Below are 17696 nucleotides of genomic sequence, written 5' to 3' on the forward strand. Positions count from 1 at the left end.
TATATATATATATATATATAGGAGGTGCACTTAACTTATTTTGGTTAGTTTTAAAAAGTAGTTACTTAGTGTACTCTCCCATAAAATTATCAATTGGAAATTAAGGGAGTTTAAGAAACCCTTTGGAACACTAGCCTGTCTCTTAGGTGTAGATGGAGATGTTTCTTTTTACTTATATGCATATTCTCAGTAATCAGGCAAACACATGATTGATTGCTTCTGTGGATCACAGGACATATGAACATAAATCATTTTCTTCCTCTTCTTTGTCTAGGGTGCTATACTTAACCGTATGCTAAGTAAGTATTTTAAATACATATAGAACTATGTTTATTTGGTCATTGTATTTTGTTAGATGAATGTGTAAAAGACTATATACATATAGCTGCTTTATTGTTTACATCTGTATCCATTATGAGTCTGATGAGTAGGAAGTTGTATTTAGTAAGAATCTAATTAGTCAATCAGGTTTCCTTTTATTATAAATGGGATTTATTTTATCTCACTTAAAATTGTAATTTTAGAATGTCCTGTAATATGTTAATGTGTACAAGTTTATTAGATGTTTAGAGGATATTCTTTAAGCATCCAGTTTGCATTTTATTAAAAAAAACTTTGTGTTTTTATATGTTAGTTTTATATTATCTTTTGCTATTTTAAGACATTGGCTTCACATTTAATATATGTGCCATTGGTATATAGTCTGTTTTTTTTTAACATAGACATTTGTGTTATTTAATAAAGTATATTGTGTTATATCAGTATGCTTTTGTGGGTCAATGACTGCTTTTTTCACAGTATTTATTATTTGATAAATTAAGTATGTTCCATATTATGTGTTGCAGTTATGTATTTCCAAGTATATGTCAGAATTAGATGTAGCAGTCATAATAATTGGATCAATAATTGCTTCAACTCTGTTTCAGTTTTTTGATAGTGAAATGATCACGGATCCTTATGAGTTTCTGATTTTTGAGTTTTTAAAATGATCTAAATTTGTAACCAAAGCCATAATTTGTTGGCTGACAAAATTTGCCAAAGTTAACAAAGTGGTGTGTGTGCCCGTGAAATAAGTAATTCACTATTTTTACCATCTAAATTGTTCTTTGATTTCTAGGATTCTTAATGGTATCTGTTACATTTGTCTATGGTGAAGTAATTCTTGCAAATTCTACTGGAGTTCACTTGTATCACTCAGGATATTTTTGTTACGAGCACATGAAGCTATAGATATTTTCAATTAAATAGTTTAGTATAGAACAACTATATTTTTTTCTGCATGGAAATAATTTTAGTCATTTTTAAAGAAAGCACATATTTATTAATAGTTATGATTTCAAGATTGGGTTATTTCTTTTTCTGTTTGCCTCTCCTGGATTTTGGCAGTTCCTACTTTTTGCTATTAATACTTAGTCTTGGAATTGCAGTTTTTATTTACTAGTGTGTGAGCTATAACTTCAGAGAATTCCCATATCACCCCTGATTCTAACAAGTAAGTTCCTCCGTTCCTCTTGAACCCAACACTAATATATTAGTTCTATACGTAGACTGAGTCATTCTAAAAAGTGTAATTAATGAGGCAATCAGTAAGGATTTGGTCATTTCCAAATAGCATCTACTCAGTATTATCATCTAACAAATATAACATATAAAATCTTTTCCTTTTGCATTTTTTTTGAGCTGAAAGATAGCTTGAGTTTACAATTAATTGAAATCAACTACAAATCTGAACTACTTCAGTGTCACAAACTTGTTCTTAATTTATTAGATTGAAAGAAAGAAAGTGAAAGTGAAGTTGCTCTGTTGTGTCCAACTCTTTGCGACCCCATGGACTGTAGCCTACCAGGCTCCTCAGTCCGTGGAATTTTCCAGGCAAGAGTACTGGAGTGGGTTGCCATTTCCTTCTCCCAGGGATCTTCCCTACCCAGAGATCAAGCCCGGGCCTCCCACATTGCAGGCAGATGCTTGACCATCCAAGCCACCAGGGAAGCAATTATTAGATTGAAATATCTGTGTATATATGCATCTTTATATTCATACACCATGAAGGTGTACATGAAGATAAAAGGTAATGAATTATGATTTACCTTTATATTCACATAGTGTTTGATTCTAGTTGTACACTAGAAATCATAATTTGCAAGTTTACCATGGCATGGACTTGTAAAGATGCAGTAGTCAGGTTGAAATTTAATATGAACTAGGAAAACATTAATACTATAACTCTTCACTATCAAAAGCCTAGATTACTGGCAATCTAAACTTGCTTTAAAAAACCTAAATTAAGCCAAAAAGACTATAGTTAACCAAAATTGAGCCCATGTACTTAGCAGCAGCTCTCATTTTCATGGTCTTTTACTGTCAATTTGCACAGGTTTGAGTGATCTGTTTTCCGAATCCACAATGAATTATTGTTGGGGAGATGCTACTTAGACAAATAACACTGTGGCAATATCAGAAAGTAGTGACTGATATTTTTCCAGCAAGTGAGGACCTAAAATAGTTGATTACAACAATTCAGACAGCATGGCAGGCTGATGATACTCATTTCCAGACACAAAAGGCTGGCACAACTGTTAGACATGTAGCAGTGTCTGTTACTCGTGTTTGTGACCCTGGGATGACAAAGATAGAGTAAACCATATCTAATAGATTTTCTTGATGAAGCAGAGAATGTGATTCTCCTTAAATTTCACATTGAAGATGACTGAAATACTAGTTTCCATGCTTGAAGGAGTACACGCTTAGCCATCTAGAAATCTCTAGCTTCTCATAACTCAGAAATGCTTATACTCTGAAGGGTCCTGTATGTGTTTAATGTAACTGGAATCTTAACTACTGAAAGGTAAATAAGTTCAATTGAGAAGAACATAAAGTTGTACAGACTTGCTATTTAGTTTTATGTAATGTTTGATGTTAGCTATTTGTCTATCATTTTTTCTTAATAATAGAAAAATAGGTACTTAAACATTTTAACTACTTTTAAATATATTTTGGATAGTTATATAATACTGGCACAACAAATAAAGTACCATTTATTATTCCATTTGATTTGATTTTTTGTATAGCTAGAATTATCATAATAAACATTTTTATTCAAGTTCATCTCTTGAGTCTAAGCAAAGCTTTTTGGAAGAGTACTCAAGTTTGTTAGGTTTATAAGAAGAAAGTTGTAGAGGAACGCGTACGTGAATTTAGGACATAGAATTTTGTTTTAAACTTCTTTATACCTGAATAACTTAGCTAATTTGCTAAATTTTTGAAACTCTTGATTCCTGAAATGGGAGATTGGGTTTTGTAGCATGATATGAAATTTTTCTATAAATGTAAATTTCCAGTTCTCTTGATTGTGAAAATAAATTGCTTTTCTTTGCATGTTGTTTATCACAGTAACTCCTTCCCCCTTTTTTCTAACAAAAGTTATTGAATAGTTGTTTTGTACTTTATTTAAGTAACATGTTACTTAAATATGTTGTCTATAAAATATCCTCTTTGCTTTCCTAGTTATAAATTCCTCAACTTTTTGTGTTTTAAATCAGTAAGAGTAACTTATACATTGAGAATGTGACAGATTGGTTTGGAGAAAGTATTAGTTTTTTTAACTTAAAAAAAGGAAACAAAATGAGGAATATAATCCTTTCTATAAAATATATACAACTTTGTTATTTGTTGTTAAATTTTCATCTTGTTATTCCAACTGATGCAAAATTCATTTTGAAAAACACTGAAATAATACAGATCTTTCTTCATTGTCAGCAGGATGAGATTGTCTGAAACGAAGAATAGGTATGGTAGTTTTCTTAGATTTTGTACCTCATAGGTGGCAAAGACACTATCAAAACATTTGTTAATAAGCTTTAAAATGTGCTTAGGAGGTACTTTGAAAACCCAAATACACTGGAAGTGGCAGGTAAATTTTTGAGAAAATTTGTATTTTAGAAAATAATATAATTCTGAGTATGGTTTTTATTTGCTCTAGATTATGTTAGCATGCTGAAAACATTAGAAATTTTTTTAGAATCTACCTTAACTTAGAGAGTGATGAGATACACAAATCGTATAGAATTAAGCTTAGTGTGGCCTATTAGAATTCATTAGATTTAAAATTTTTTTAAAAATAATCTTAATGTATTAGATTATATTCAGTGTTTAATTATTTGTATCTTATATTATTAAATACTTTAAAACTAATAAACAAGTGATTATTATTGAAGTTCAAAATTGAAAATGTTAATGTTAGTTTTGAACACATGGCTATACACATAAATTTATTCCTATGGTCTTAACACTTCTATCATCAATGTGTTCTGAATGGTATTTGCTTTGTTTGTTAATTTTGTTGTTTTGGTATTTTGTTTTTCCTAAAACATTTATTTCAGGTTTAGATTGTCTTTTTCATAAACATTAATTCAATAATCTTGTCAGCTAAGGATAGAATTAACAGTGTTACAGTTGAAATATATAGTAGTTTACTGGTTTTTTGTTTTCTGAAAAAGGTGTTTTTTAATATTATTTAGATACACCATAAATCTGTTTACCCTGCAGGTGTGATGAATGCAGACTGTGCTACCATTTTGGTTGTTTGGATCCTCCTTTGAAAAAATCTCCTAAACAAACAGGCTATGGATGGATATGTCAGGAGTGTGATTCTTCATCTTCTAAGGTAAGGAGGGAAAACCTATAAGGAAAATCTTGTTTCTCTTTATTTTGATAGCTTTTCTACATCTCACCATCAGCTTCCTCAGTTTAAAAATAATTGGAATATGAAGGACCAACATTTTAATATGATGCACTTTAAGAAAACATTGCTTTGGTGATTTTATTGCCCTTAAAGAGTAAAGAACTCTACTGAAGTATATAAATTTTCTCTATGAAATATTTTAGCTGTGTTGTGTAGCATGTTAAATAGTCATCTAGTTACCAAAATTTGTCATCTTCTGCTTATTTACCACCCTTAGGGAATAACCAATAAAACCCAATTTAATTTTATAGATGACTTATCTTAAGGTATAATCAGTATATTATGAATTTTTTATAAGGTGTGTTCTTTGAGAAAACTAGTTTTTATATACTAAAATTTTTATGACAATTATTTTAGATAGTAGAAAGGAAGAAATACCTAATAAATTTGTTTCATAGTTTATCTCCGAAAGTAAACTATTGAAATGATATCTTTTGAATATCAATATTATAACCTTAGACTTCTCTGGTAGCTCAAACCTTAAATTATGGTGATCAGCATTTTAAGATTACTATGTGTTTTATTTAAAATGTGTGAGTGAATAGCTGTACTCCTGATGGTTTGACTCACTTGACAGATATATTGAATATATTTGAACTAAGACAATACAATTAGGTTAAACAAATTATTCTTCTTTAAATAGACAACAAAAGCTGACTGTCTATTGTAATATAAACTTCAAGCCATCTTTCCTAAATGCCACTTAAGTGCATTTGTTTTTCTTAGGGTGAATTAAAATTGACACTGAATTCCTGTCTGATTATGGAATCAAAAATACTCATTTTATTAGTTAAATGATTTACTCTAGCTTACCACAGATGCCATCTGTAAAAGTTTCTGTATTAAAAATTGCATAAAAGCATTTGACTTTTGGGAAAAAAGCTCTTTATTGTTTTCTCAAATAATGAAATTTATTAAAATTTTACATATTTTATATATGATTACTAAAATAGAATATTGTGCATTTTATTTAATAATCAAGCCTTTTTACTCAAGGTTTTAAACTATATGATATCAAGAATAATTTTCCAGCTATTAAGACCCATATTTAAGATGGAGCATATTTAATATCAAAATATTTTATTACGTGATTTAAAAATACTTTCTAGAAATTATATTTAAATTAAAAAATAGTGTACTGTAGATTTTAAATAGTCATCTTATGGGACTCTTTGTGATGTAATTTTTCTAAGTGTGTTTTTTGTTTGGGATTTTCTTCTACCCTCAAAAAGCAATTAGGAAAGCAATTTTTGAAAAAAATTTTATTGAATTTTATAAACAAGTCTTTTTGTAAACATTCTTTTAAAAATGTTTTCTACTACTATAATTATGTATTTAATTATGTATTAAATCCAGAATGCCTTTGTTAAGTTATGTAGTAACTTCATTAATGAACATTGAAAATGCAAGGGGATATATTTCACATATGTTAGGAATATACAAAATGAATATTTTGTAAATGCAGTAGGCACATGCCAGTAGACATTGAGTTGTTCCTGTATTTTGTTTTTCCCCTCTGAGAGAATAAGATCTTTGGAATCTGAATGGAAATCTATTAGTAAGATACTTTGTTAGAGAAGTTGCATTGTACTTGTACTCTGACCTGTGATTGAACGAAAACCAGATGTAAACAGCCAGCATTTTCAAAATTTCATCTAAATATGGTATCTCACTGCTGAATGTCACAGCAGTTTATTGTAAAAATTACAGCAGTGAAATGGATTTGTATTTTTATCATATCAAGATGAATATTGCATACTTCTACTTTTTCCTATGAAAAATTAAGCAATATAATAATTAAGCTGAAAGTTGTGTTAGTGTTAGTTGCTCAATCGTGTCCAAATCTATGGGAATTTCATGGACTTTAGCCTCTGTCCATGGAATTCGTCCACCAAGAATACTGGAGTGGGTTGCTTTCCCCTTCTCCAGGGGATCTTCCCGACCCAGGGATCGAACCGGCATCTCTTATGTTTCCAGCATTCACAGGAGGATTCTTTACTACTAGCACCACCAGGGAAGCCTAATTCATCCCTTTGGATACTTGTGTTAAATCAGCTCTGTTTTTGCTCACTTTGAAAACTTTCATTCCTGACCAGCAGGTAGTAAATTTCTGTTTACATTTTCTCTTGTAAGGTGTGGACTAGTATTGGGTTCCAAGAAGAAAACATTGATAGATAATGTCAGGTTTACAATTCAGTAAATTGCTGCAGAAACTCTCAAATTAAGAAAGCAGTATATTAACATCTGTCAAGATGTTAGTATCATTTGGGGGCCTAAAAGAAATCCAGAATAAAAGTTAATACGTTTTGCTTGGCCTTTATTCTCCTCTGTTGGCTTTGGTGGAATGATATTTTTTAGGTAATACTAGGTATATTTGCCATGTTCATATATTATAATGATATGAAAAGCTAAGGTAGAAATAGTTATTGCCAGGAGAAAGGAATCAGTTGCCAATAAATTTAGGTGGGGGCAAGTGAATATAAAATTGTTAATTGCCATAAATACATATATATGATAGGATTATTAATCCAATAAGTCTTAACTTTATTATAATAATTGTATAAAGTATGGGTGTGTAGTTGAAAATGCATTGCACTTTAAACATCATTTCACTGCTAAAACATTGCCTCCAAATTTTGCATACTAGTAGAAGCTCTAAAATACTGCCATGTATACTCTGAGCAGCATAATGTATTTATATGTGACTTTGTCTTTGAAGTATGGGTTTTTTTTCTGTAAGCTCCATGAGACCAAAAATCTTCTGTCACTAATCCTGCCTATTGCTTTTAATTATAGAAATTACAGAAATGAAATTATGTAAACACAAAAGTCTAACAAGATTCATCATATCTCAATCCATGATATAAAGCTCTAGCTCAAGAAAGATAAAATATACCTAAGTATATTAAATTAATAATATATAATTAATGATATTGATTTAATAACAATTTACCTAACAGAATGATTTTTAACTGAGATATAATTGACTTACATTATGTTAGTTTCAGATATACAACATAATGATTCAATATTTGTATATAAAATTACTTTTATTCTATCCAAACCCACAAAGTATGATATAAGACTGTCTCTGCCTTATCAGTCCTTATCTAGGTAGTCACTGCTGCTACTAAGTTGCTTTAGTCGTGTCCGACTCTTTGCGGCCCCATAGACTATAGCCTGCCAGGCGCTTTTGTCCGTGGGATTCTCCAAGCAAGAATACTGGAGGAGGGTGCCATTTCCTTCTCCAAGGGATCTTCCCGACCCAGGGATCGAACCCGGGTTTCCCTCATTGCAGGCAGATTCCTTACTGTCTGTGCTGCCAGGGAAGCCCATAGGTAACCACTAGTTTTCATGAAAAAATGACCAGCTACATGGGCTCAGATATAAACATGACATGTAACACACATGGAGAGACAAATCTATACACATACATACAAACACATGCACAAAACATTTTCTCCTACAGACTGTGCTTCAAAGTTACTTAACTAAGGCAGTAGTTATCTAAGACAATGTGACGTGTTTGTGTTCAGTGGGGCTAGTTCTTTCCTACCGATGACCAGCATTAGGTTTTTTCCCTTGTGCTTTGCTATATTGTGAAAATACTGTTGCCGTTGAATGCTGTATGCCTGGAAAATCAATGTATTTTGTTCTTATTCCTCTGCCTTACCCATCTTTTATTTTTTCTTCCATCCTTACTTCCATCTATCTCCCTAGCCAAATACCTGGATTCATCTTCAGGTTTTCTTCATCCTGTCCCAAATAGTCACTTGCTTGTACAAGGACTAGCTTGTACATTTGCTAGTCACAGAATCTTGTACAGGTGTTTCCTAAAATATGTCTCCAGTTTTTCTTTACTCCTTTTCTCTACTGTTATTGCTTTTATTCTTAAATTAGTTGATGTGGTATTCACACGGATTGATTTGCGGATATTGAAAAATCCTTGCATCCCTAGGATAAATCCTACTTGATCATGGTATATGATCCTTTTAATGTATTGTTGCATTTGGTTTGCTAGTATTTTGTTGAGGAGTTTTGCATCAATGTTCATCAGTGATATTGGTCTGTAATTTTATTTTTTTGTGATATCTCTGTCCAATTTTGGTATCAGAGTAATGATGGCCTCCTAGAATGAGTTTGGGAGTGTTCCTTCCTCTGCAATTTTCTGAAAGAGTTTCAGAAGGATAGGTTAATTCTTCTTTAAATGTTTGATAGAATTCATCCGTGAAGCCATCAGGTCTAGGACTTTGTCTGTTGGGAGTTTTTTAATGGCAATTTCAATATTTATGATTGGCCTGTTCATATTTTCTTTTCTATTTCTTCCTGGTTTAGTCTTAGGAGACTGTACCTTTATGAGAATTTGTCCATTTCTGCTAGGTTGTCCATTTTATTAGCATATAGTTGCTTTTTGTAGTCTCTTACAATCCTTTGTATTTCAGTGGTGTCCATTGTAACTTCTCCTTTTTCATTTCTAATTGTATTTATTTCAGCCCTCTCCCTCTTATTCCATGTTAATATAGGGCACAATTCACTAATCTCTCTTTTTTAGGGTATACTTGATATAGATCTCAACAACTGCTTTGTACTGAAACACCCCAAATGAGGATATTTTGATATGGTTAAATGAACATGAATAAAATTCTTTGAAAGAATATTTATAGAAGTGATATATATTCACAAGTGCCACTGAGAATTTAAATACACATCATATATTTTACAGTGACTGTGCCAGTTATGATTCTAGCTTTTGATCCCTGTTCATGCTGTGTTTTGTGAAAAGCCAAGGGATATACATGACAGATCATTACCTGAATACTACAAAATGAGCTGTCTTAGCTTGAGACTTCCATTTGGTTCACTCTTATTTCATCATTCTAGTACTCTTTTTAGTGGTAATAAGTTGAATTCATATGCATAAAAATCTCAACTAAATCCATATGAAAGATTTCCTGGAACTGCAAATTCATGACACAATGGCTCAGGCAAGTGTGGTACTTTTTGATAATCATTTGTGTTAGAAATCCCTGAGTAGGGAAGTATGCTTTTTTTCAATTTTTGTTTCATTTTCCTTTTTTTTTTTGCATTGAGCAGCTAGAATTCTATAACTGAAATTCTTGTGTCAAAATGACATATTGAATATTTATTAGCAAATAAAATAGTCATTGAGAATTTTGCTTCTTTAAGAACTGCACAGAACAATCTCTCCAAGGAGTATCTTGCCACAATACATTAAACAAGCACATTTAATTGAACCTGGTGATATTGGAAATTGAATGTCTGAGCTTTATGTATTATGAAGATTTATGAAAAATATAAAATTAAAATGAGTTATCCTTTAAAGTTCTTCTAAATTTGAATCATATAGCTGACCCATAAAAGAGGACTTTTTAATATTTTTGCTATTCATTTGACCTCTGGGATTTTATCTGACATTAGGTTAGATTTTAAGTTTCTAAATTTAGCATGGTTGACAGATAAGTCATTTTCAGGTAAAACTTACACCACTTAACTGTCTTAATTCAGTATTCTTCTAGAATTTGTATGACATTAGTGGTTATAACAATATGTTTTGTCAAATTTTCCTGAGTTTTGATTTTCCTTTTTACTGATACAGTTATGTAAATTCTAGAGAAAAGTTGTTTACATAGTATCCTAAATTAGAATCACATAGAACAAATCTAGTAGTTTGTAGACTTACTAAAAATCTGAGAATTAAAACTGGTGTGGTTGTCCTTCATGATAATTAGAGTTAAATATTTAAACTTCAGATTTCCTCTTTGCTAGATTTCCACACTCTTTCAGTAGATCTTGTACCTTAACCTAGGCTAAATTCAGGCAGTTGCTGGTTACTCTAGAATTTTCTCTAGTAGGCATAATTGTGTAAATGTCTTTTAAGTCTTAATTTATAATAGAGTGCTCCAGATAATATTTTTATCAAGTACTTGAGACTAGTAGCAGTGTTTTGTGATTTCGATAAAAAGTAATAACCATGAACAATTCTAACTATAGTTGGTAAAGAGTGAAAGTGAAAGTTGTTCAGTCAGTCATCTCCGACTATTTGCAACCCCCTAAACTGTAGCCTGCCAGGTTCCTCTGTCCATGGAATTTTCCAGGCAAGAATATTGGAGTGGGTAGCCAATCCCTTCTCCATGGGATCTTCCAGATCCAGGGATCAAACCCAGGTATCCTGCATTGCAGGCAAATTCTTTACCCTCTGAGCCACCAGGGCATTAACAATCTTTGTTTTGCTGAAAAATGTTACTTGGTAAAAATATTACCTGAAGATAGGGTTCAGAAGCATGTCTAGGACAATCAAGTAAATTGCTTTTTGAGCCAGCAATAATGATCAATAAAAACGTCAGTTCATTATATAAACATTCAATTTAAACAAATAAAATGCACTACTTTTTTTTAAGCTCAATACCAACTGCAGTAGTGTGCTTTGTTTGAATTGAACATTTATGTACTGAACTGAACATTTTATTGGTCATTATTGCCTGCTCAAAAAAGTTGTTTACTTAAACTGTCTTAGACATGTTTCTGAACCCTATCTCCAGATAATATTTTTATCAAGTAACAATTTGCACCAAAACAGATTGTTTATGGTTATTCTTTGTAACAGAATTGAAATCTACACTGATCTGTTAATTCTGTAATCTAGGATAATTTTCATGTGAACTCTGCAGTACACATGAATCACATTGGCATATCCCAATAAGTTATGGTCAGGTATTCCTTAAGAACCTTTTCAAAAATAGGATTTCTTTCCTCTGATAAAAATTGTTAGTTTTTATGGCATACATTTTTATATATCTCAGCATCATATTTACAGAGAAAGAAAATGATTGGAACCTCTAAAATACACAAATGTTTTCTCTCAATATTTTGAAAAATTGAAAAAACTAAATCACCTTTTAAGTTATGCGTTCTACAAACTGGGAAAACCAAGTCATTTTCTAATTTAGATGGTATGTGGGCTTGATATGTTTTCATAACATGCTGTGAACCCTGCTATGGAATACCGTATGATGAGAAACTGAATCAACCAAGATAAATAAAGTACAGTAGGGTGCCATATATAGAAGTATCATTTAGAGATCACTGACTTCATTCTATCCTTTGGTTTCAAGAAAATTTGTTTTTATTTTGGAGGAAAAGTTACCTACTAAAAGTCTGGTGGCTAAGCTGAAGGATATTTCATTACCACTTTTAAAAAGTTAGTAAGAATATTTTTACCTTACTAGCCAGCATTTGTAACATTAATTTGGGGTTATATAATATACCAAGGAGGAATGCAGAATATATTAATTATGTAAACTTATTATTCTGGTATTCATATGTAATGTGAGTGTGAAAGACATTGTTCATTGCAAACTGATGGTGTTGATTGAATTAAGCAAGCCCATTCTCAGAGTTGTGAGAGGAACTAACTCCTAAATAATGGGAAAGCCTTAAATTCTAGTTTCAAAAAACAGAGATCATGTATTCTAGATGTACATATAGTTATATTTATATAGTTTCTTTCTTCTAATTTAAGCATTTAGTTTTACCATTTCATCATTTTATAGAATTACTTATTTCTTAATGAATTGTCTTTCTAACCTGTGTATTGTGGTTTCAGAAGTAACCTTTTGCATAAAACTTAGACTTCTTTAAATTTAAGCTTAGAGAATTAAGGGAAGCCTGGCAGGCTGAAGTCCATGGGGTCACAAAGAGTCGGACATGACTGAGCGACTGAACTGACTGAAGAGAATTAAATGTATGAACTCTGATAGCTAATGAAATTGAGTTCTGATATCAAATATATTTAAGCATTCTAATCTTGATTTTCTGCTAGAATCCTATCAAGATTAAAAAGAAACTAAAAATTAGGGGATAGTGTGCTATGTTACATTTGCTATTTTACATTTTAACACTCATTTTTAAAAATTAAATTTATTTATTTTTAATTGAAGGATAATTGCTTTACAATATTGTATGGTTTCTGTGAAACATCAACATGAATCAGCCATAGGCATACCTATGTCTCCTCCCTCTTGAACTTCCCTCCCACCTTCCTCCCCATCCCACACATCTAGGTTGTTACAGAGACCTGGTTTGAGGTCCTTGAGTCATACAGCAAATTCCCATTGGCTGTCTGTTTCACATATGGTAGTGTATATGTTTCCATGTTACTCTCTCCCTGTCTCCCACTGTCCCTGTCTCTCCCTGTCTCCCATGTCCCACTGTCTCCTTCCTCCCCACTACCCCGTATCCATAAGTCTGTTTTCTATGTCTGTGTCTCTGTTGCTGTATGTCTGTGTCTCTATTGCACATACCCTGAGGAAACCAAAGTTAACACACTCATTTTTGACATTGCTGAAATTAGAATGTGTATCTGTAAGTAGTTTGTTTCTTTAACTGATAAATTTTCTTTTTTCCATAAAAATTTGCCATGAGGTTTAGAGGTATAAACTGAGTCATTGTTGAGTAAGAAAGTAGAGTAATTTAAAATGTACAGAAAGTTGAAGTATGCAGTGTGATGTAGAGATAAGAGCTTTATGAGCTTTTAAAAGAAGCAAACTGAGTTCAGATATTACTAATAACTATTTACAATGTTTGTGACCTTCAGCAAGTTGCTTCACTTATGTGAGTTTCAGGTTGCTCATTTGTGAAAAGTTTAATGGCAATATTTAGAGTTTACTTTATCAAGGTGTATGTAGTCAGTAAATAACACGTCTTCTCATTCTTAAAAATAAGCAGTCATTTTAGCTGTGGAGAGAAGGGTTCAAAATCAGTGATAATGTTCTGATTTTTCAAATGTAAAATGTTTTTTTAAGTAATCTGAAGAGCAGTTTGCTGTGTTTTATATTTTGTCTTTACACATTCCAAGTAAAAAATTGCCGGGATCCAGCCTCAGCAGGATCCAGGGGTACCCTCAGGATGAACGGCGTCGGTGAGAGAGAGAGAGAGAGAGAGACCAGACTAGGGTGTGCAGCAAGGTCTGGTGGTGCTTTATTTTTCACCGTAGCTTTTATACCCTAGGTTAGTACATTTCTAAGGGGAAGATAAGCACACAGAGTTAGTTTAACATTACATCAGCTTGTCCTTCAGGAAACCAGGGTGTTTTCTGCATACTTCTTTGTTTATGAGAGTTTTGTACATTATCTTCTGGCCTTGGGGCCTATTGACATTTTATGACCTAGGTGAATGCAAAGCTGTTTTCCGTAATCTTTTCTTTATTGTTCCATTTTGCCTTAAGCTTAACAGAAAACAGAAAAGTTGCAGTCTCATGGTACAGCAGGTTGCAACATAGTAAAAATACAATCCTGTTAACACAAAGGTCAGTCCTTTTGCAGAAGTTATCAATTAAATTTATCTAAAAGGCTTACCACACAAAGACTCTGCAGCTCCCGTGAGGCAGCAGCTGTTTAGCATTCCTGGTTAAAATTAACAATTATCTTATTGTTTCCACACTAGGGCTAAACTCTTATTTTTCTAAATCTTTAACTATATTAACAATAGTTTCCACTGCACAACCTCAGCACATTAAGAGCAAAAACACAGCAAGCAAGCGTTGACCCAATAACCACTTTTAGAATAATATTTTTTGTGTTCTCTCATAGGGCTTCCTCACCCCTCAAAGGGCTCTGTGCCTATTAGGACCTTTTGTGTGATCAGGTTCTTTATGCTGTTTATGATTAAGGTGTTGTGAGCTGTCATGTGCATTAGTATGCATTTGCCAAGCAGGCTAGAATGCCAGCAAAGGGGTCTAAATTGAAACACTCCTTTCATCCTGGATAATCTTATAGGATACCACCATCCAGGGGACATATTGATTAAAGTTCTAAGTTGATTCTGTTTGGAGAGAGATCGGGGAAGGCCTTCTACCTCTGTCACAGAAATTAGGGAGTAGTCTAATATAGCGAGCATCAGAAAGATATCATCTTTAAGGTGAGCGCCAGGGCAGCTTTTCAAAATCCCTGAAGTTCTGATTTGCCTTGCTTGTCAGGTCTTCTCCTCATGACCTTGTCATGGGTGGGATCTCGTGTGCTGGCTCCCAGCAAAAAATCTTTCTTGTCTCAGAGTTCTACGCTAAATAGAGTAAGGTCATGTCTAAGACATAACTGATACAGGCAAGAGTTCCCTTTTAGGGAAAAGTGTTTTTAACCAAAGACATGTTTTGTTAATAGGTGAAGAAATATTAAAGAAATTTTCCATAGACTGGAGGAATATTGTTTCCATGTCAAGGTCATGAAACCTATAAACTTGAAACTGAGATGAAAGTAAAAAGTAAATAAAATGTAAAAGTAGCACTACTGAAGATAGTTGTAAGATAACTTATGAATTTACTTTATCAAGGTGTATGTGGTTTGATAACAAAAGACTCATCAAGCCTAACAAAGAGCTTTTAGAGAAATAAAGAAAGTGAAAATGTTAGTCGCTCAGTCATGTCTCACTCTTTACAAGCCTATGGACTGTGGCTCACCAGGCTTCTCTGTCCATGGGATTATCCAGTCAAGAATACTGGAGTGGGTTGCCATTTCCTTCTCCACTGGATCGTCCTGACCCAGGGGTCAAAGCTGGATCTCTCAAGTTTCAGGGAGATTCTTTACCATCTGAAGCATCAGGGACAGGCATATATCAGCAACATACCCTTTTTTCGTATTGGAATACCTTTAAGGATGGAAATGTGGGGAGTTCTGGGCCAGCATTTTTACATTCCTTGTGGTACCTGGAAATTAAGGTTATTACCTTTTAGGGAAACTGTGTAAATACATTTAGAATTCCATAAAATGATTGTGTGCCTTCAATATGTCTCACAAACATTTGTGCCAAAAGAAAGCTTCCCATGAAGTAAATAGGTAATTTGTACTCACTCTCAGATGCTGCTAATGCTTTTCTTTCAAAAAGATAGAATCTTAATACATGCTTTATGTGTTTGAGTTAAAGGGCAATGATCTATACATGTAAGTTCCTAAGAACCCTTTCTTGACACCTCATACCTTTCTCTCTCTGCCACATGCTCCCCTGATTCTCAGTGGAAGAAACCATTAGAATAGACATCCTTAATCATAGTATATAAATTTCTATATTTGTTTATCTTCATGTAACTTGAAAAGTTGAATATCTCTTCTGGGAATATCAAATATGCTATTCTTTTTAAAAAAATTCTTGAATTTCTGATTTTGATATTATAATTTGAGATTTTTCATCACTTGTCAATCTACCTAGCCCAAATTTCAGTGATTTCTCTTCAAAGTATAGCCTACAAATACCTGGATTAGTGTCATCTAAAGCACTGTTAGGGCTTCCGTGATAGCTCAGTTGGTAAAGAATTGGCTACCCACTCCAGTATTCTTGGGCTTCTCTTGTGACTCAGCTGGTAAAGAATCTACCTGCAATGTGGGAGACCTGGGTTGGATCCCTGGGTTGGGAAGATCCCCTGAAGATGGGAATGGGCTACCCATTCCAGTATTCTGGCCTGAAGAATTCTGTGGACTGCATGGGGTCACAAAGAGTCAGACACGACTGAGCGACTTTCGCTTTCACTTTCAAAGTACTGTTAAATAGGCAGTATGGAGGGCCCATGCAGATCTACTAAATCAATATTCCTGGAATGATGCCCAGTAATCAGCATTCTTATAAGCACTACAGGTGATAAAATTATACTTACTAACGTTTAAGAACCTATGGGCAAAGAAGCTTCTTTGACCCTAATTTCTTTTAAATTCCTTACACACAGTTTTGTCTCTAACTGAAGTATTCACTTATTGTACCTACAGAATATCATTCATTCTTAGACTTGATTCTTCTCTAATGGGACTTTCTTTCAACCTGACAAGCAGGTTCAAGGTGGACTGAGTCAGGTTCAGTCCTGTAGTATCTCTGGTTTGCTAATATTCCCTTTCTTCTTTCCTCATTCTGGAATTGTCCAGCAGTATCTCAAAGATCTTCTCTGAGCGATAGATTCTCTGTGTCCCCATCAGTCTTCCTGTTACTCAGCTTCATATGTTTTCTACTTTTATATAGCTGTTGATACTGTTGTACTTCTTTTTTACAAACTCCTTCCTTGCCTTCATGCTTCCCTGGTAGCTCAGACAGTAAAGAATCCATCTGCAATGTGGGAGCCCTGGGTTTGATCCCTCGGTTGGGAAGAGCCCCTGGAGGAAGGCATGGCAACCCACTCTAGTATTCTTGCCTTGGAGAATCCCCATGGACAGAGGAGCCTGGTGGGCTACAGCCCATGGGGTCGCAAAGTCGGACATGGCTGAGCGACTAAGCATACACATCTTTGCCTTCAGTGAACCTGTTTTCTTCCAGTTTTCTCCCTTTTATCAGACGTTTTTTTTTTTTTTTTTTGCCTTTTGATAAGCTTCTTTTGCCTGTTCTCACTGTCTTTTCTCACTCTGCAGGTGACAGCATCCATACCTAAGGGTCACTACCATACCAGTTTTGCTACAGGAATACCTGGGACTTAAGATTAATGATCTATCTACTTACTTTCTCTGAGTCAATGTTAATCAAGAGAGAGAAAATTTCTATCTTTTAAAATATTACCTTTTAGTCTAATAATTAAGACTAATGTAATAATAAATTTACATTACATTTACAAAAAATAAGTTTTATTTGGCCATTTCCATTATCCTATAGTCTCCATTTACTATGAAGCTTGAATAGTATATGCTTAACTAGAATACACAACAACTTGATCTCCAGGTGAAATATTAGTGTGAAGATATGATTAAATACTCTATAATTAAGGTGTCAGGCTCTATTTGAGTTTTGTTTAACTTTAAAGCTAGAGAATAGTAATTCAAAATAGCAAATTTTTAGTGTAATAAAACTAATATATCCTTTATATAAATCTTGCTTTAAAAAATTCATGCTTCTTACTCTTTTTTTCTCCTTTTTTATTTTCTGACTCAACTTTTCTGGAGAAATTTGAAGTCAGAAAACAAAATCACATATC

The 17696-nt window shown here is 33.1% G+C and overlaps 1 protein-coding gene across 3 annotated transcripts in view; it reads left to right on the forward strand.

Moving 5' to 3' along the window:
• Nucleotides 1-17696, forward strand: part of PHF14 (PHD finger protein 14) — a 203823-nt gene that overhangs the window by 134158 nt on the left and 51969 nt on the right. For 2 of the 3 annotated variants that reach the window (XM_061164984.1, XM_061164983.1), the window contains exon 17: nucleotides 4546-4663. In XM_061164984.1, coding sequence (XP_061020967.1) covers nucleotides 4546-4663 — 118 coding nt within the window. Of the gene's footprint in view, nucleotides 1-274; nucleotides 300-4545; nucleotides 4664-17696 lie in introns of those variants that run through there. The other variant, XM_061164986.1, reaches the window with a different exon arrangement.

Source organism: Dama dama, chromosome 18 (genome assembly GCF_033118175.1).
Source record: "Dama dama isolate Ldn47 chromosome 18, ASM3311817v1, whole genome shotgun sequence".
Lineage (NCBI taxonomy): Eukaryota > Metazoa > Chordata > Mammalia > Artiodactyla > Cervidae > Dama > Dama dama.